The sequence below is a fragment of the Podarcis filfolensis genome (genome assembly GCF_964270895.1).
Source record: "Podarcis filfolensis genome assembly, chromosome: 7".
NCBI lineage: Eukaryota > Metazoa > Chordata > Lepidosauria > Squamata > Lacertidae > Podarcis > Podarcis filfolensis.
In genome coordinates, this window is record NC_139603.1 from 79,809,506 (window position 1) to 79,829,302 (window position 19,797).

General features: G+C 37.6%; 1 protein-coding gene across 6 annotated transcripts in view; it reads right to left on the reverse strand.

Annotated features, from left to right (window-relative positions):
- Window positions 1–19,797, reverse strand: part of ASAP1 (ArfGAP with SH3 domain, ankyrin repeat and PH domain 1) — a 146,898-nt gene that overhangs the window by 53,861 nt on the left and 73,240 nt on the right. For all 6 annotated transcript variants that reach the window (XM_083621926.1, XM_083621923.1, XM_083621927.1 and 3 more), the window contains 8 exons: window positions 14,303–14,375; window positions 12,520–12,665; window positions 10,796–10,870; window positions 10,410–10,459; window positions 8,306–8,435; window positions 7,677–7,762; window positions 6,492–6,567; window positions 5,249–5,335 (listed from right to left, as the gene is read on the reverse strand). In XM_083621926.1, coding sequence (XP_083478052.1) covers window positions 5,249–5,335; window positions 6,492–6,567; window positions 7,677–7,762; window positions 8,306–8,435; window positions 10,410–10,459; window positions 10,796–10,870; window positions 12,520–12,665; window positions 14,303–14,375 — 723 coding nt within the window. The remainder of the gene's footprint in view (window positions 1–5,248; window positions 5,336–6,491; window positions 6,568–7,676; window positions 7,763–8,305; window positions 8,436–10,409; window positions 10,460–10,795; window positions 10,871–12,519; window positions 12,666–14,302; window positions 14,376–19,797) is intronic.

The window sequence follows — 19,797 nt, forward strand, 5'->3', positions numbered from 1 at the left end:
ATATTAAGATAAATTATAGGACAAAAACTGGGAAAGATGGAAAGGATTTGCTGAAATAGCTAACTGAACTAGAATACAAAAAAGGGAGGTGCGAGGAGGTCAAGGAAACAAGCAAATGAAAGATAAGTTATGGGAAGGTTCAATGTGTTTTTTAATTGTTTCTATTTTTCTGTTTTTTCTTTCTTTTTCTTTTTTCTTTTTCCTTATTGTGATGTGTTGTCTTGTTTTTGCTTAATTTGGTGTTTTCTTTTTTTCTTTTTGTAACCTTTAAAACTTTAATAAATATTACTTAATTTTTTTTTTTCTTTTTAAAAAAGACCATACCTAATACCGGTATCCAAATTAATTCTTTACAAATTGACAGGACAATATCCATTATTCTGATTACTGTATAAATGCCATAATCTTAAAGCCATAATGGAACACTGTATAGAAAAAAAATATTCATTTTAATGGGAAAATGCCAAACAAGGTCTTTCCTTAAAAATGCACATCTTTAATCACTAAAAAAATAATAATAAGAATACTAGCTAAATGATAAACAAATGTTTCTTTAAAATTGATCACTGCCTCTCCAAGTTTCCGCAAAATCTGGCTCAGTATTACAGGATATTTTTTACAAACATCTCATGAGTAAAGTCATTTGTTGACTACCTTAAAGAATAATTAAGGGGCAAAATACACACAAATGTTTGTTATGAAGCCCTGACCTTTTTTTAAAAAACAACAAATAAATGAAAAGCAGCAGAATACTACTGTGAGAGAAAGAGACACCTAGGTTGAGGAATAGATGCTTAACCTTTTTCATGTGAGCCATTTTATAACTCAGATTTTTCTTGCTCACTAAAAGGCTTTCCATTTTGAAACACGTCAATTAGGAATCACACACATCAGTGTACTGTGAAGTGTCCCTAAGGTTACACCAAGTCTTTCTTCTACAATTTTCCTACTTCCTTTAACATGGCCCTTGCTCTTTGTGTTTCTATAGAAGGCCCAACTCCTCTGCCCCAAAGCAGTTTGTTTCCTTACATTAAATTTTCTCCCTGGGCTCCAAATGTACTTGAATGTGATTACAAGGTTCCAACTAAGCCATTGTTTTATAGTTTTTAAATGCCAAATTTTAATATGAAATTAGAGAGAATTATACATGTGGAAAACATACTTCCAAGAAATGTTTTGTATATTTCACCAGCTTGATATTTTGCTCTTTTGTTTGCAGAAAGCACATACAATTAAATGTAGAATGATGGTAATAATTTAGAAGCACAATCAATAATGCTGTTGCTGAACAAAATATCACAAGCTTGGTTTTTTATTTTATAGCTGCATTCTAATGATATACTTTTGTAAACAAGTATATCTTACTCCGATTTGTTCTCATGAAAGTTGCAACCACTGCTGAAAATCTAAATAGATTTTAATTACACACACAAAACAGAGCAAAATCTTGAGGTCACCCCTCCTATTCATCCTACTAAGAAACTCGGAATACAGATGTGAATGTATCCATTATATTCATTTATAATTCTTTTTAATTATTAATTTAACTGCTCTTTTATGAAGAAATAAGCCAATTTAAGTATACTTTAAGAATCTGTCTGACATACAGATGCCAATCAATTATTACAGGTCACTTGTAACACTACTGTAGTATCTGGTGTATAATCTTAGCAACGAACCTCACAACCTCACCCTTATGTTGCTAATTTTAATTAGCTATTAACTAAATAAATTTAGTGTTCTTTAAAGTGTGTATACATGTTACTAGGATTCGCAATAAAGCTGCCAATGCTATAGTACATAGCTAGGGGAAGGATAGGGACCTGTGACCCTCCAGATATTGTTGGACTACCTCCCATCATAATATTTAACTTTTAATCATTCTGTTGGAAGGTCTTTCTGTATTTTAGGGGTTCTTTCCACTCAAATGTATGGAATCAAATATCTGTGAAGGTTTTGTTTTGTCATTTAAAGGTCTGTGGACTATTAATCAACCTAAATTAAAACAGTTATTTACTTAGTTCAGTCCGTGTTGGGGTGGGGAAACTATTTAGTTCCTCATTAGGCTCAGACTCACGTGCCAAATTTGAAGATAACCAGGACCACTCAGTTCTCAAAATCCCATGTGCTGGGTTTCAATGCACCCAAAGAGCCAGCTGGAAGCACCAATCATAGGGTTGGCAAAGCACAGCTTTCTCCCATCCTCCTGAAGAATTTAACAGAATTTAACCCCTGCTTGGCAGCTGTCAAGAGGGAAGTTAAATATTTGTTTGGGCTGCACATCCCTGTTCCCAACAGAGCCATTTGACAGCCCTTCATTTTAAGCAAGATTCCAATGGAAATACCCTCCTGAATAAGAAAGGGGTTTGCGTTGGAACCCCCTGCTTAAACAAAAGGAATAAACCTTCCTTTTAGCAGCGGTTTCCATGTAAACCCTTTCCTGAATCTGGAAAGCGTTTGCACAATATCCTAGAAACTGAACAAGATTTAATCCTTGATCATCAGTTTATGAGCGGGGTTAAATCTTAATACCTTAGGTAAAGGTAAAGGTACCCCTGACCGTTAGGTCCAGACATGGATAACTCTGGGGTTGCGTGCTCATCTCGCTCTATAGGCCGAGGGAGCCGGCGTTTGTCCACAGACAGCTTCCGGGTCATGTGGCCAGCATGACTAAGCCGCTTCTGGCGAACCAGAGCAGCGCATGGAAACGCTGTTTACCTTCCCGCCGGAGTGGTACCTATTTATCTAATTGCACTTTGGCAGGCTTTCAAACTGCTAGGTTGGCAGGAGCAGGGACCGAGCAACAGGAGCTCACCCCGTTACGGGGATTTGAACCGCTGACCTTCTGATTGGCAAGCCCTAGGCTCAGTGATTTAGACCGCAGCGCCACCCGCGTCCCTTAGATGCATGCGATCTCAGTTCAGCCAAAGCAGAATTTTAACTCCATCCTCATGCCCACCAACTGATGTCATGACTGATGTCAGCTAAGGGCAGGTGGGTGTGGTTTGGGGAAAACAACCTTGTGGGTCCAATTGGACCCCCTGAGATGAGCCTGTGGGACAGTGGTTCCTTTACATGGTAAGAATAAGAGAAAATGAAATTCCAATGTCAAGTATACAAGTTCACGTTTTTTCAACATGAGAGGTGGACATTTGTTAACTTCTCACAAAGATGTAATCTTTATGGTTAATTAAACAGACCATCTGCTTCAAGAATAATTAGTATACTTTTTTGTGCATAGAACCCAAAATACATTTTGGCTGCCTTTAAAATGTGCAGTTAAAAATGGCATTTGTGTAGGATGATTTTCTGGGTAACAAAGCTGGTGGTACACTTCTGAACATCATGGTCATATGGCCTAGTATAGGAGTTCCCAAACTGGAGTCTATGGTTCACCACTGGTCTGCAAGCTTCATCATGTAGTCAGTGGCGTAGCGTGGGGGGTGCAGGGGGGGCTGGCCGCACCGGGCGCAACATCTGGGGTTAGGGCAAATCCATGGGTTAGGGGGCGCAAATCCACGGGTTGGGGGCGCAAATTACTTGCCTTGCCCCGGGTGCTGACAACCCACGCTACGCCACTGCATGTAGTTTGCAGTGTATCTGGGGATTTGTAGTTAAAGATGAAAGACAGCACAACTACATCCGTACCTTGGTTCTCAAACGCCTTGTGACTCGAACGTTTTGGCTCCCAAATGCCGCAATGTGAGTGTTCCGGTTTGCGAACTTTTTTGGGAAGCTGAACATCTGACGCTGCTTCTGCGGCTTCCACTTGAGTGCAGGAAGCTCCTGCAGCCAATCGGAAGTTGCGCCTTGGTTTTCGAACATTTTTAGAAGTCGAAAGGACTTTCGGAATGGATTCAGTTTGAGAACCAAGGTACCACTGTATTGTATTAAATTTTGCTGGCTTCTTTTATTTCTTACATTGTAATACAAGAAAATACAATATATAAGAAGTAAAAGAAGCAATAAATTACAATTTTAAAAAGTATACAACATCCAGGATAGTGCACTGCAAGTGGTACAAAAGACAGAAAATCATTGAGTGGTCTACCAAGACCCTCAGCTATTTTCAAGTGGTCCGAGGGGGCGGGGGTGTGTGAAAGTTGGGGAAACCGCTGGCCTCGTGTATGAAACAGACTTTCTAAAGTTCCTGGACTAGTTAATCTGTATGATTTCATCAGTGGGCATTTCTGGCTTCTGAGTATTGAGTATGTGTTCTGAATATTAAGTATCTGAAATAGTGCCACTACTGAAAATTGAATCTCCACCGAATTGAACATTATTTTTGAGCAGTACTTAATAAGCAAAGCAAGCACCAGACACAGAAAAAGATCCACTGGGTAACAGACATGGCAGATCCTTATCATAAATCCACATCATACCAACTGTGAACTACATGCACTTATTGAGAGAGAACATTAGGTGCATTCAGTGCTGTATAATTTAGTGCTATGTGAATGAGTCTAATCCTCTTTTTGGGTCCACACATTCCTCCCTCTCCTCCTCTACAGCCAAGAAGAACTACTTTGGAAGCTTTCACTTTGGCTAACTCAGCTTGAATTTCATCCAAACCAGGGATTAAGTTTTTAACATGAAGCATAGTTAGCCAGCATCATAAAACATGGGTTAAAATTGGCTTGCTTTGAAACCACCGCAAAACTGAGACAGCACAATTGATCAGGCAATAAAAATGTTGTGAAGGGAGGGGATGAGCACTCCAGGTACTAGAAATGTACTGTATTGTAGGCCCAACATGTTTAAAAAAAAGTCTTCAAGGGCACATTTTATAAACAATTATCACCAGTTTTTCTTGGATGTGAGAACTGTTTATAAAAAAGCATGCCCCTGAAACTATAATTTTCTGAAAGCTTTTGGGCCTACAATAATTTTTCTGAAAGGCATGGGACCTACTGTAAGTAAGATTTTCCTTCCCCTTTTGTTCTTGTTTTTAAAAAAGCCATAGCAATAGACCATTTCCCCTTATGTGGATGAAACTAACAGGGCTTTATAAAAAGCAAAACCTTTTGAACACCTTTGCTTGCATGACTGGGAGGAGAAAAGGAGGGAAGGCACATGAGCCCAGGAGGAAGCTAAGCTCATTCATGTATTACTTGGCTCAACAAAGAGTGAGTGTTAGTTTGGACATCCAAACACTGGCATTATGTACTTTAATGTACATGTAACTGTGCACTTTTAATAAACTCAGATAAGTTCAGCCCATAACTAATAGTTTGCTTAAGATCCTTACCTCCTTCTGGTCAAGCTGTAATGAAGATTTTATCAAGTCTCTGAGTGCAGTGAGCTGTTTCTTCTCCTCATCTTGTGTCTGCTTTATCTAGAGTAAAATGACCAAACACTACTTCAGTTTTTAAATAGAATTGTAGAGTTTGAAGGGACCCCAAGGGTCATCTAGTCCAACCCCCTGCAATGCAGGAATCTTAGCTAAAGCATCCATGACAGATGGCCATCCAACCTCTGCTTAGAAACCGCCAAGGAAGGAGAGTCCACCATCTCTCGTGGGAGTCTGTTCCACTGCCAAACAGCCCTTATTGTCAGAAAGCTTTTCTGAATGTTTAGTTGGAATCCCCTTTCTTGCAACTTGAAGCCATTGGTTCGAGTCCTACCCTCCAGAGAAAACAAGCTTGCTCCCTCCTTCATGGGACAACCCTTAAGATATTTGAAGATGGCTATAATATCTCCTCTCAGTCTCCTCTTTTCCATACCAAACTCCTTCAAGCACTCCTCATAAGGCTTAGTTTTCAGACCTATGATCATCTTGGTTGCCCTCTTCTGCACATGTTCCAGTTTGTCAACATTCATCTTAAATTGTGGTGCCCAGAATTGGACACAGTATGCCAATTGTGGTTTGACTAAGGCAGAATACAGTGGAACTATTACTTCCCTTGATCTGGACACTATACTTCTGTTGATGTAGCTTAGAACATCATATATAATGTGCTTATTATACATATTAATATATCCTAGGTCCAGCTTTTCTTGAAAAGGTCCAAGACGCTCCATTTTAAATTCCAAGTAAAAGGGTGTGTTTGCATTGCTTTTGTCTATATGCATGTGTTAAGATTTATTCATTTCTATACTATATTGAAACTAACTGAACCAAGCTACTAAAAGATGGTGCTTTTTCAAACCATTAGTCAGAATATTCTTTTTCGAATATTGTGAGAAGTGGCTCATAATGGTACAAAGGGGAAATTATTTTACTGGACTTCATACTGAAATCATTAACCAATTTATTACATAGTTTTTATTAGGAAAAAATATAGATTGCTTAATCACAAAACTCTAATTAGGGTACATAATAACTAGCCTAATTTAAATGTTTGAAAGGTTGCTGCCTCAAACTAGATTTGTAAAAAACTATTTTGTATATTAAGGTGCCTAAAACTGAAATGCTTTTCCATTTCTTTAGCAAAAATATTTAAAAAACAGTAATCCAAGCAGGCAATACTCCTGTCTTATGAATGACTTACATTATATAAATCAGCAGCCAGTTTTTCAATATATTGTTTTAGTTTATCAGCCGTCTTCAAGCCATCCTGGAAGAAACTACAATGGAAAATGCTTGTGATTATCAGCAAATCAGTACTTTTCCCACTGCCCTTCTGACGTCTATTGACCATTTCTCCCCATCTGCATATCATTTAGCTGTAATAATGAATTCCTTCAGAACCTGACATTTACAGTCTTCTCACAAATATAAGCAGACACTTTATTCAGGGATGCACTGATTTTGGTCATTAAGAAGCATAACAGATGTGTGAGCCCACTGGACTGTATTCAACACTGCTGTTCCACTCACGTAGACTTCTGCTTGCACAATGAAACTTCCTCCTCTCCTCTGCAGCCCTCCCCTCGCCCCACCCCCCAAAAAATCTGTTCTGGGGTTGGAAGAATCTCTGAAACAGATTTTGAGGCAGGTATTGTAGAGGAAAGGGGCAGTCTCATTGCACAAGCAGAACATATGCAGCATTCGATACAACCTACTGTAAATATGTTCATGCAGGAATACAACAAAGATTGAATCTTGCTGAATAGTTTCACCTACTGGCCAATTTTCAGCCCTTTAAAAATCAGCAATCAACTGATGAACTTGAGGGCTTCTGCATTCATGCAAAGCTCTGTTGTTCCCATCGCCAAATGGATGTAAACACATGTCAAAGGACTGGAATCTTGGGGCAAAACATCCACTGAAAAGACCTCAGACAGTTCTACGCATCAGCTCACAACCTTCTGAAAGTCAGGCTGCAAGGAATATTGGTTTCTAAATGCCAAAAGAGGTAAAACACACACACACACACACACACACACACACACACACACACACACCCTGTTACAAAGCCAGATTTTTTCCTAAGCTGCCCTTTCCCTCTTTCTGGAAAAATTCCATCCACAGAGATGCCAAATGTTCTGCTGACAGGCCAAATTTTAAAACTAATTTATATCCCAGTTGAAAGGGTAATAAAATTTGGACTTCCATGTGGTAATAGTAAGAACTGAGCACACTTATTACAAAGGGTGGCTTGAACTGCAGTAGAAATAATTTTATTTATTAAGGAGAAAAATAAAATCTTGCAAATCTACTATAAAATAGCAACAGAAAACACCAAAGCAAGTCAGAAAAGTAAGATCGGTTTTAGCTAAATAATTATACTTACTTGCACTGTGCGTGATAATACTTAATAAGATTCTGTAGAAGGTCCACACCTTTTTTTGTCTTGATTTCATTAACCTTAATGAGATACTGTAGAAAGAAAAACCAAAGCTCAGTAGATAATTATATATTGGGGCTTCAGCTGTGCTCAAATAAAAGCACTATTTCAGATCTGTTTAACAAATTCAGCAATTATCTTGGAGGTTGCCTTGCAGTTAACATCTGAAACCACTCCACCAATACAGTGATTAAGATTTTAGTGTATACAAAATAGATCAGTATGGCATAGGAAACTTAAAATTTATTTAGAAGTAATTAAAAACAAACACCATGATAAACAGATGGTCCCCACCCCCAAATTGTTTGAAGCTGTTGGTTTCCTCTTCCTCTCCACAATTTCTAACCCATTCTTAAAACTGAATGGTGCCTTAAGTGTGAATTAGCCCTGAAAGTCAACATGGAATTGGCTAGATGAAGCTTTATGTGATGTTCAGATTAATAGGAAAAGAAAATTTGCTATGCCACTGAGTTGTCCAATGTACTATTTCTTACCAAGCAACATTTTGTAACAGGACTTTTAGAATATTTCAGTAGAAATTTGGATAAAAACATTTCAAACAATTTGTTACTTACTTCACACATCTGGAGCTGAAATAGCCTTCTTTCTTTCTCCATTTCTTCTGCTATCTCAGCTCCAGTTATCTCAGTTCTTATCATCCCATGCTGTTTTGCATGTTCTCTTTTTTCCTTTTCGATTTTTGTGCTGAAATTTCAAAAGCATACATTTAATAAACATTGTCACTTCTTACTTTTCCTGCACAGTCTATCAATTTTTAAATACTCTTTTCTTTTTTCAAAAAGTGAGAGGCAGAAATTAACACTCAAAACGGATGAAGTACATGCTGCACTTAAAAAACAAAAATAAATCAGACAGCTGTCTGAAGCATGTAGAAAGGAAATTTAACCAGTGTTCAATTCACTTAGCACAACTGTCACTAATATTATAGAGGTGATCTTGAATGGCTGCAAATCCTATCTTCTTATCCTCTGTATATGACTCCACCTTTCAAAAGTGTTAATAAACACATCTTTTTCATTTTCTTTTTGCTTAATTATTATTTCTGTTACGTGAGTCATGGGATGGAAGCCAAAGTAAACAAGAAGCATACAGAATAAACCAGAAAGTGAAAAACAGAAACCAAACTTTGCCATAACAACATCCTTCAACTACTACTGATATTCTTCGTAGTTTATTTCTATCCACATTCCACCTTTATACGTTCAGCACTCAGTTTCAAACATTGCATTTTGCTCAACATATTGATCCATTTCTCCAGTTTTACAGCAATACTGTATGGATGCAGCCAGCAACTCACCAAAGTCTATCAAAGACCCACAAGTCTCTGCATTGCTGAATTCCCTCAAGTGTAAGTTGTTAGATCAGCTGCTACTTTTACAAATTTATGAATTGTTCCTCAGAACTAGAGATTGCTGCTGTATCATTTCTTTTCCAAGTATTACAAATACACAAAGCAAATGCACAAAACATATATTGGAGTCCAACTGAAATCCACCAAAACCAAATGAAACTGGGTTATACGAAGTTCCTGACCGTAATCTTCCATCGTAATCTTTTCAGGCAGTGAAATATCAAATCTGTTAACAATTATGCTAATTACAAATAAAATTATATATCTATTGTTGGAAACAGTAGATTTTTTTAAAAAAAAATGAATTATTTGATTACATATTTATTTTCCCATAAAGAGTTGACACCATGTGTAATTCCCCTCCTCCAAAGAAAATCACAAATCAACACAATAATCCTGTGAAATATGATGGCTTGAGTGTGTGTGACTGGCCTAGCATCATCTAAGCAATATTGTAACCGAACAAGAATTTTGAGTTTGGGTCTCCCTAGTCTTAATTCAACATTCAATGAATGTGACAACAGTATTTCCCACCAAATATCGTTTTAAGTTCTGTTTCGAGAGGACTGCATTTATACCAAATTGCCAGTGGGTGATCTGCTTGCCCCCATTCCTACTGGGTAAGGTATCATGGGCCCCATAAAAAAAGAATTCAGTGGCTGAATTCTGACATAATAATATCTGAATGAATCTCATGCTTAGCCAATTCCCCACACTACTCCAGTGCAGCAAAATAAATGAAAAAGGAAGGAAGGAAGAACATCCATCCTTTTTCAACTAACTGCAGTTTGTCTTTATGTATGAACCAAAGCTTTAACTAAGACTTGCCTGAATAAGCCAGCTTCAAACGATAGTTTACAAACCTTGCTGGTATGGACAAGCTATAGCTTAAAGTGCAGTTTTCCTGATTCAGGCATAACAAATCACTGTAAGCTGAAAGCAGAAGCAAATTCATCCCATTTCCTTATGCTTACACTACAAGAAGAAGACAGAGGTGTGGCGCACACATAATGCTAAGCCACAGTGTGAATGAGGCCAGTGGCATTCTTTTAATATTTGTTATTGCATGCATATTCACTAAACGAGGAATATACTATAGTAAACCAGGTTTGTCAATCCACAAGAACATATTCCCAAGCATCGCTGAAATGCGTAAGTTTACTATGTGCCTATTAAATAATTCCATATCATTCATTGACACTGAAGAAAGTGACAGACATCCCCAGAAAAGCTCAAGGCTTGAAAGAAATGATTAGGTCACACACTTAAAGCTGCTTAAATGTTTACCCAGAGTGAACAATACTTACAATTTGGTCTCATAATCCTTCCAGGCTTTGTCAAAAGGCTTTTTAAGATCCTTAGGAAAGAGAAAATGCACTTAAAATAAGTTTATGACACTGCTATGTTAAAATGTATATACTTAAGATATTCTTTCAAGATTATAATTTACTTTTTTAAAAAGAAAGAAAGGCTTCTCTTTTTATAACTTTAAGAATTTCTTTCCCATGGATCTTAAGGCACATATATCTCAAGCTTTGAAGAAGGAGCATGAAATGTAAAGCATGCAATTACAGCTGATTCTACAGAATTTTATGCAGATATGATGTCACCACAAGAACACTGATGGGAAAGCAGCAAAAGCCCATGCAACAAAGTCAGCAATACTATTATAGTTCTCAAGCAAAAAACTTACCCCTTTGACACCTTTCAAATCTCCTTTTAAGAGGGAATCCAATGTGAAGATGACATTGTGGCTCAATCCTTGAAGCTAAGAAGAAAAAGCAGTGTTATTCAATTTTTAAAAGTATGAGCTTAAAGTGAGCTACAAATATCCATTAATGTCTTGTTTCTACTAATGTGGCCTTTACACCTATTGCAAAAATTTAGATTATTGTTTGAAATAAGCCCTTTATCAAGCTTCGTATCATCAGGGTCCTCAAAGGGAAACTATACTAATGCATGAAACCAGGAAAAAAATCCAACAGCTTTGTAAAAAGTCATTTTGTTCTTGAAAATGGCTCAAAGTGTTTTGAGCTTTACTGCTCCCTCTCTCTCTCTCTTTTAGAACAAGAAAGTTTTCCTTTTTAGAGGAAGAACAGGTTCTCTTTTTACACTGCGGGTTGGAAGGAATGTCAGGTACCATCCAAATAGATCTATTTAAAGGTTATTCTTGAAGAAGAGGTATAAAGCACATAAGCCTGAGGCTTGGCTAATGATGAAGCATAAACCATATTGTTCTCTCATTAGGAGAGTAAAGTGTGAACAGATCTAAGCTTTGCAAAGACAAAAAAAGAGAAACAAGACACCTTTCAGCTCTCTATTCTGCAATATGCTCCAAAAAACAGCATACTGAGGTGTCCATTAAAAATCATATACAATGGGCTAGAACCATAGGCATGTCCATGATTTCTGTCAACTCTACACTCTAGCCTCTATTCAATATCCCATGCCATTCTCAAACATTTCTCCAACAATCAGGAACAGCTTTTTGGGGGGTGGAGAGGAGGCAGCTGAGCTCTGTTCCATGAGCAATCATCACAATCCACTCTAGTATTGTAAATAATTCCCTGTTAAATGTGTTTTTAAAAAGCACTAAAAATGAAGTAAGACCTTTTAAGGTTTCTGACTATTTCTTTAGTGTTACAAAGCCGTTTGAATAAATCAGAAACATACAATGATGACACTGTATTGGTCTATGATCTCTTAATGGTTTAATTAAGTAGCTCCTTTACTGTTCCATTCAAGCACAGACTGCATTGAATGCCACCCCTGCAGCACACGTTTAAAACATTCCTTGTCATTTGCAGAGCTAGGAAAATCTCACGCCTAAAAATATGGTGCGTTGCTGTTGTTGTTTAGTCATTTAGTCGTGTCCGACTCTTCATGACCCCATGGACCAGAGCATGCCAGGCACTCCTGTCTTCCACTGCCTCCCGCAGTTTGGTCAAACTCATGTTGGTAGCTTCAAGAACACTGTCCAACCATCTCGTCCTCTGTCATCCCCTTCTTCTTGTGCCCTCCATCTTGCCCAACATCAGGGTCTTTCCCAGGGAGTCTTCTCTTCTCATGAGGTGGCCAAAGTATTGGAGCCTCAGCTTCAGGCTCTGTCCTTCCAGTGAACACTCAGGGCTGATTTCCTTCAGAATGGATAGGTCTGATCTTCTTGCAGTCCGTGGGACTCTCAAGAGTCTCCTCCAGCACCATATTTCACCATAATTCAAAAATATGGTGTAGTATCGATTAAATGATATATTCTCCCTGTCTTTATCTGCAGCTAGAACCAAACACATGCTGCTGCCTACAGAAAATTTGAAATTTTTTTCTAGAGCGGACAATTTGTTACATAAATGAAAGCAAAGCAAATACTTGTTTAAAATGTAAATATTATGAAGAAACAAAACATTAGAAACTCCTTACCAGATTTTTCAGGAGTGTTGATAATTCTTTAGTCAATGTAGAAAACTTTACAAAAGCAGTGCCCAGATCTGGATTATCTCTACTTAAGAAATTACTCCCAAATTTATCTAGTACTTGTGCATAGTTCTCTTCATTTTGGACATGTTCTGAGAGGGAAAAAAATACAGAAATGTGTTTTTTTCCTACGAATGAGAAAAAATATTAATACTAACAATAACATTAAGAAAAACAACTTTAAATCGGCCTCTTGCTTGTAGCATTATTAAAGTTTTGATAGCAAGATTACCACTCTGAATAATATTTCAGTGAGAGAGATGCCTATTTTCCTGTTAGTCAGTCCTTTGGTCCTTAAACAAGTGCTGGAGTTCACCTAGCTAACTTCAGAACAAGAATTTGAAAAATGGCTAAAATGTAAGAATTTTGTGTAAGAAGCCGCACCACTGCTACAACCACAGGAATTGCTTGTCATAAAGGTTTTAATGTGACTGGACTAAGCATCACAGTGTATTTATATAGTCAGGTCATCCGAAGATGTCTGCAACTACTGTGTTTTGATACCACAATAAAAATGTGAACATCCCCCTGTGGCTAAATGGCTTTACAGAATGTGGCGGACGTTTGGTATTTGTGGCCAGTAACTGATGGTTAACAGGAAGAGTGGTGAGCTTCTTGGCTATGCCTGGAACAGCTGACAGCATGACTTTAAGATACAAAACATAAACACAAAAACACTAATCAAATCCGCCTTTGGACTGTCGTAAGTGGCAACTAAACTGTATTACATGATGATGGGTAGGCACTTCTTTAAGCTCTTAACATACTGATAATGACACAAGTGTGTCATAGTGGCAGCACCATTACTTATCAGAGAAAAGAGAGTGGGCTTGGTAGGATGTAAACGAATTTGGTATTCCAAATATACACGCTCTATTTGCTCATTAAAATCCTGAGCCATGAGGAAAAGGAACAGCAACTGAGACACATCAAAATGTTGTGAACTTTCTTTCTTTCTTTTTTAAGATGACTATAGACCAAAATATGTGAAGATGGCATAGGCACACATTACGTTTAAAAGAGACCACTTGATTTAAATACTTCATTTAGCAGTTATTTTCTTTGCAGGTCATACTTTTATTAAATATATTCTAGGAAAGTCATCTATTTCCTGTTCACTTTGCACTGACAAGAACCTAGTCAAAATAAATAATGCTTAACTGATTAATGGAATCCTGAATCACACTCGCCTCATTCACATGCATTTTTTAGGACAGGAAAAAGTACCGGGGGCGGGGGGCAGACAGGAAGTGACGGAAGTCTAAAATCATGAGTACAGAAAGAAAAGTACTCTCAAAATTCAAACTCAACAGTCCGCCAATGAACTAAGAAATATCAATCACGATACAGCCAAGAGGAAACGCTTCTTTTTGAACAGAATAATCTTTATGATATTGTGTTTGTTTTGACAGCCAAATATTGTTCTGAGCAACAGATTATGCTTTTTTGGGGGGGGCTTGAAATCTCACAAAAAATTATATATACCGATGTGCATTGTTACTTCAACCTGCAAAACAATTAAAGCTGTGATAAATGGAACTGGAAAACTCTAGTTCAGAAAAAAAAATACAAAGCTCCGTTAAATTGCTAGTGCCTTTCAACTGGATTTTTTATCCATAGGCATTTTTTATCCATAGACAGCCATTTCTTGAATCTTAAAAAGAGTAAAATTGCAAAAACTATTAACACTGAGTAACTCTTTATTATGATTAAGAAAAATAAAGCTTACCTTGCCCAGAATTATATATAGATTTTACAGATTTTTTAACTTTTTGTAGTGCAGTTCGGTCCTGATCTAACGCCTAGAGACAGAAAAAGAAAGTCCATGTCAAAGGCAAGCTACTTCTATTTTGAATTGTACACCTGAAAACCTGAACATGAGGCTCTTGTAAGCAAATACCGAGTAATGTCAGGAGCTGCCAGCACCGTACAGTAGAGGCATTGTTATTACCCTCTGGGGAGGTCTTCAGACACTCAGTCACTTCAAGTCAATTAAAGAACTCTGAACTAAAGAGCTCCTGAGGCAAAAAGCATCTTGAAAATAGTTTGGCAGACCTAGGGGGTAGTGCTATATGGTCAGCTTGAAATCAAACAAATATACTGAAGTTTATTGTAGTTTCACTATTATCTCAGTTGAAATTCCACAGTTTTAAGTGTCATATTTTAAGTGTCATGCATTTCTCGGACTTCAGCTACTAAAAAGTAGCTCTACAAAAGCAGAGTAACAAGCAAAACAAACGTAAGGGTCAGGTCATACATAAATATTTTTCTTCTGTATTTCATCCTACAGAATACTAGGCATGTCTACCTGGAAGTAAACACCACTGTGTTCAGTGGGATTTACACCATAGTAAATGTGCTTGGGAGAAATGTGCAGCTTTAGCATAGGATAAACAAATATAAAACACTAAATTCCAATACGTACTAGAAAAAATGTACATATAATAAGTTAACAAATATTAAGTGGCAAATAAATTATGGCATCTATTTCGTAAAGTCCTATGAATGATAAAAAAAATTCTGTTTTTAAAATCACAATTTAGCAGCATGCAAGACAGAAAGAAGAATTATTATTATTTATGGAAGAATATCAATGCATACAAAATAATATAGAACAGGTATTTATCAAAGTAGCTTTGGTTTCTCTCTATGAGTCTTCCATTTTTGCTGGTTCTTGAAACAAAATAGGGTATCTGATGTCTTAGGATATAGTAATGGGATAGACAGCCTTTCACCTCTAGGTCACCAAACTAATCTTGTTCAGATCAACAACAATTCACAAATGTTACCATCTGCTGGGTGTCTGGTGTCTGAGGTGAAGTGACTTAACACTTTCAGTTCATTTCTACCAGTGGTAAAAGTAACCAAGAATGAAAAAGGCATCTTAATGGTGGCTGAATGTTACTGACCATAGATATGGATTATGATTGATACTTATAGAATGGAAATTAAATGAGGTTTGCCAACTTGTTTGTTTGTTTGTTTGTTTGCTGAAGGATCCCAGGGCACTGTAAAAACACACACACTGCTAAAATTATATATTAAAAATACAAAACAATTACAATCAGAATTAACCATATCAGTAATTAGATTTATAAAAGGTGCCTGAAATTATCCGTCTCCCCTCTCTCAGGAAGAAAAACTAAAATATACTAATGAAAATTGCCAAAATATGCTTTGCTTCCTTCTTTCACATATTCCTTTACTGAGTTTAAGTCTGAAATACCGACAACAGAGAGAGAGAGGGACAACAGAGAGAGAGGGAGACAGACAGAGGAGATAGATTGCTTGGGCCCTTTGGTCTGATAAAGGTCAACACTCGATCTTGGGCATTCCCTGTTCTGGTGGCTATGTAATTCTTGGGTTGGTATGGGTGGGGGGGGGGGGGAGAGAAACATGTAGGGATTTTCTGGAGGCTTAGATGAGAGCTGTGAGTTCATGTAAGCATTTTGCTTTGCACTCACCATGCACCCCAAAATGTGGTTTTCAATATGGAAACTGCTGTGCAGTGAAATGTACAGTGGTAGCTTGGTTTGCAACTGCTTTGGATTACAACCATTTTGGATTACAACCAAATCAAACCCGGAAGTGCGTGTCCCTTTTTTCGGATTACAACCAATTTTGGGGGGGGGAGGCCCCATCGGCGAAAGCGCGCCTTGGGTTACAACCTGTTTAGGTTTACAGCCAGACCTCCGGAACCGATTATCATTGTAAACCAAGTTACCACTGTATTGCATTTTAAATTAAACTCCCAAGAGATTTTGAGGCCCAACAGAGAAAGAGAGAGATGCACTAAATCATCAGCATACATCTAAATTAAAATCTTTCTGTTCCTAATTACTAGGGAGGGGGAGTCTGCATTGGCACCAAATCATCAATATAAAAGTTAAAAGGAGTGGGAGCCAGAATGCAACCCGGTTTCACTCCTTAAAACATTTTAAAAGCATCAGTCATACCACCATTTAAACCAACTCTGACTCTCATTTCTGTGTTATTTTATTGATATTATTGCTACAAGATTGTCATGGCCTTTGGCTAGAAAAATAAACCTGTGAACTGGCGGAAAAATAAACTAAAAAAAAAAAAAAAGCCTGAATACATCATTTCCACAAGAAAAACTGAAAACTTTCCTTGTTAGTGATTTTTATTTTTTAAAAAATAATAATGTAAAAACCGGTTGTCTAAAAGTACATAAAAAACAGGCATTCAAACAAACAAAAACAGAGCCTGACTTTATGGGTCAGGGAGAGCCTGGGTAAAAAAAAGATGGCTCTACAAGATGCCTGAAACAACTGATTTAGCAATGAGGTTTGTTAAACTGACAACATAGGGGAATTTCCAGGACCCAGAAAGAAGCTTTGATTTCTTTTTGAAGCACATTTTCCTTTTTATAGAGAGTTGTGTCTCAGCTGGTATACAGCAAATTATTTTTTTCCTGTTCACCACATGAGGAGATACCATTCCTGTGGAAGATAATCCCATTATACATCGTTGTAAGGGTTAGCACAGATTGTACTGTGTGACTAAAGTAGGCTAGGGATGTTTGAGGAATTTGATATTTGTGAATTCTGATAAAAAGCTGACCTGATCTGCCCCTTCTAACCAATGTGTGTATCCATCCACCAGCTCTTACATTTCTCAAATGTTCTGACAGTTCTTAGCTCAGGAACTGCATAAATACTTTTTAAATGCTTATTTTGAGTGGAAATGCATTATAAAACAAATATTAAAGTATGTATATAAATACAAATTTTCTTTCCTTCTTTTTTTAATCCACATGAAAAATACAGAACTGTGATGGAAGAGGATTACGGATGAACAATGCAGAAGTGGCATAGAGATTGTGCTGTATCCACCTATATTTTACTCAGAGTAGACATATTAAATCTAATGGACCAAAGTTGTTCATGTCCATTAATATGTATGGATTTATTCCGAGAATGACTAACACCGAATACAAGCCAATATATGTGTGTCAAATGACATCAGGAGCTCAGGTGACAATCTCTACATCTCAAACTCACAAGCACCTCAGCAAAATATGAAACAGAAATGAGTGATATACTCTCTCCTGTCTATCACTACATATACATATATATGCAGCAAAGACAGAAAGAGAACTATAATCTATTTCTAAAAGTATATACTAGGAGCTGGTGAAGTAGCTATAGCAAGAGTACTATTGATATTTGGGTTCAAGTCCTAGTAACTTCTGAAAGAGACCCTAAAAACACAATGGCAGGAAGATTCTGGCTATATTCAATCCCCTTAAGACAGATATCTTGTCTTGTTGCAGTTATCTTTACACAAGGGCCAACACTGATGCCGAAATCCAGCATCGCCTGAGCTCTGCAAGTGCGGCTTTCTCCCAATTGAAGCGCAGAGTGTTCGAGGACTGGGACATTCGCAGGGAAACCAAAATGCTTTTTTTACAAAGCTATTGTACTACCAACCTTACTATATGCTTGTGAAACATGGAGCACTTATAAACACCATCTCCAACTCCTCGAAATATTCCATTAACAGTGTCTCTGAAAATTTTTACACATCACTTGGGAAGATAGACGAACTAATATCAGTGTACTGGAAGAAGCAAAGATCACCAGTGTTGAAGCAATGATTCTTCAACATCAACTTCGTTGGACTGGTCATGTTGCGCGGATGCCTGATGATCGTCTTCCAAAGCAACTACTCTATTCCCAACTTAAAAATGGAAAGTGTAATGCTGGTGGCCAACAAAAGAGGTTTAAAGACTTTCTCAAGGCAAATCTAAAAAAATGTAGTATAAACACTGACAACTGGGAAACACTGGCCTGCGAGCGCTCCAATAGGAGAACAGCCTTTACCAAAGGTGTCATGGGCTTTGAAGACACTTGAACTCAGGACACAAGGGAGAAACGTGCTAAGAGGAAGGCACGCTTGGCAAATCCACACCACGATCAACTACCACCCTTCCACTGTGGAAAAATGTTTGGATCCAGAATTAGCCTCCACAATCACTTACGGACTCATTGTTAAAACCGTGTTTATGGAAGACAATCTTACTCGGATGCAAGTGATCGCCAAAGAAGAAGATATTGCAAGGCTGGAATGACAAACATTCACCATCTAGTACCCAGGGGTCTGAAGTTCTCACTGCCCTTTCTACATTTGTACACATGACTTATAAACAGCAATCTCGTTTAGATGCCTATTTGGACATATGGACTGCTTATCTTATTACTGAAATAACATTTTTATTGTTAATGTCAGCTGGGGATGTGGGTTACCCCCCACTTTCTGTGTTATATTTGCAAATAAAAATCCTATGCAAACATTTGATGGATTAGTCTCCCTTTAACTTGCATCAATCACATTTTCTGTAATAGCAGAGTACTTAGTAATTAAAAGTTTTATTTTCCCCACACCACTGATTTTAAATACATGATTACCGCTGTCTCTGCAAGAACAGCTGATTTCCTTCACTCTAGAACAAAGCATCACTTTTCTTAGTTACAACCTTATCTAGCAAACTGAACACAGAATAGAGCCAAAGAGAATAAGAAGATTGAGTTAATGGCCAGATAGAAGCAGCAAGTGGAATTAATCCTCCCCTTTTATCTCAGGGCTAAGGTTTTGCACTGCTCACATAGAAATTACTAAACCCTGGTTTAATACGTATTTCTAAACATCAGCTACCTAGCACAGAGCAGCTAAAGTTTGTTCTCTGCTTACCTCTCACAGTGTGGTTGGTGGGGGGGGGAGCACAAGCAGTGGTTCACATGCAACACTTAGCCAGCCACTTCACCGCTTGCTTCCCCACTCTAGCAGAGGAGAAATGAAACAGGAACGACATGAGCTGCATGCACCAGCTCACAGTCCATTCACAGGCTGATTTCCCTATGGCTATGGTCAACATGACGTTAGTACATGGCCACTGTAGCAGGCTTCAAATTCAACATGATATGGAATATCCAGAATTTGAAGTATAAAACTTTTAGCCAAAAAGCAAAGAAGTGTGTCTGCAGCTAAGGGATAGTACCTAACAGTTTAAGAAAGCACGTAACAGTACACCAAAAGTAGTAGATTACTCCCCGACTCCCACCCCCAAACAAGCGAAAATGCTTTCAGCTGTATTTTGCCTATGGATTTTCGATAATCACAGAACTAAATGAATCATTTTCTTTGCAATTGTGAAGAAAAAGAAGGAAAACTTATTGCTACCTGTTACAAAAGGAATTATCA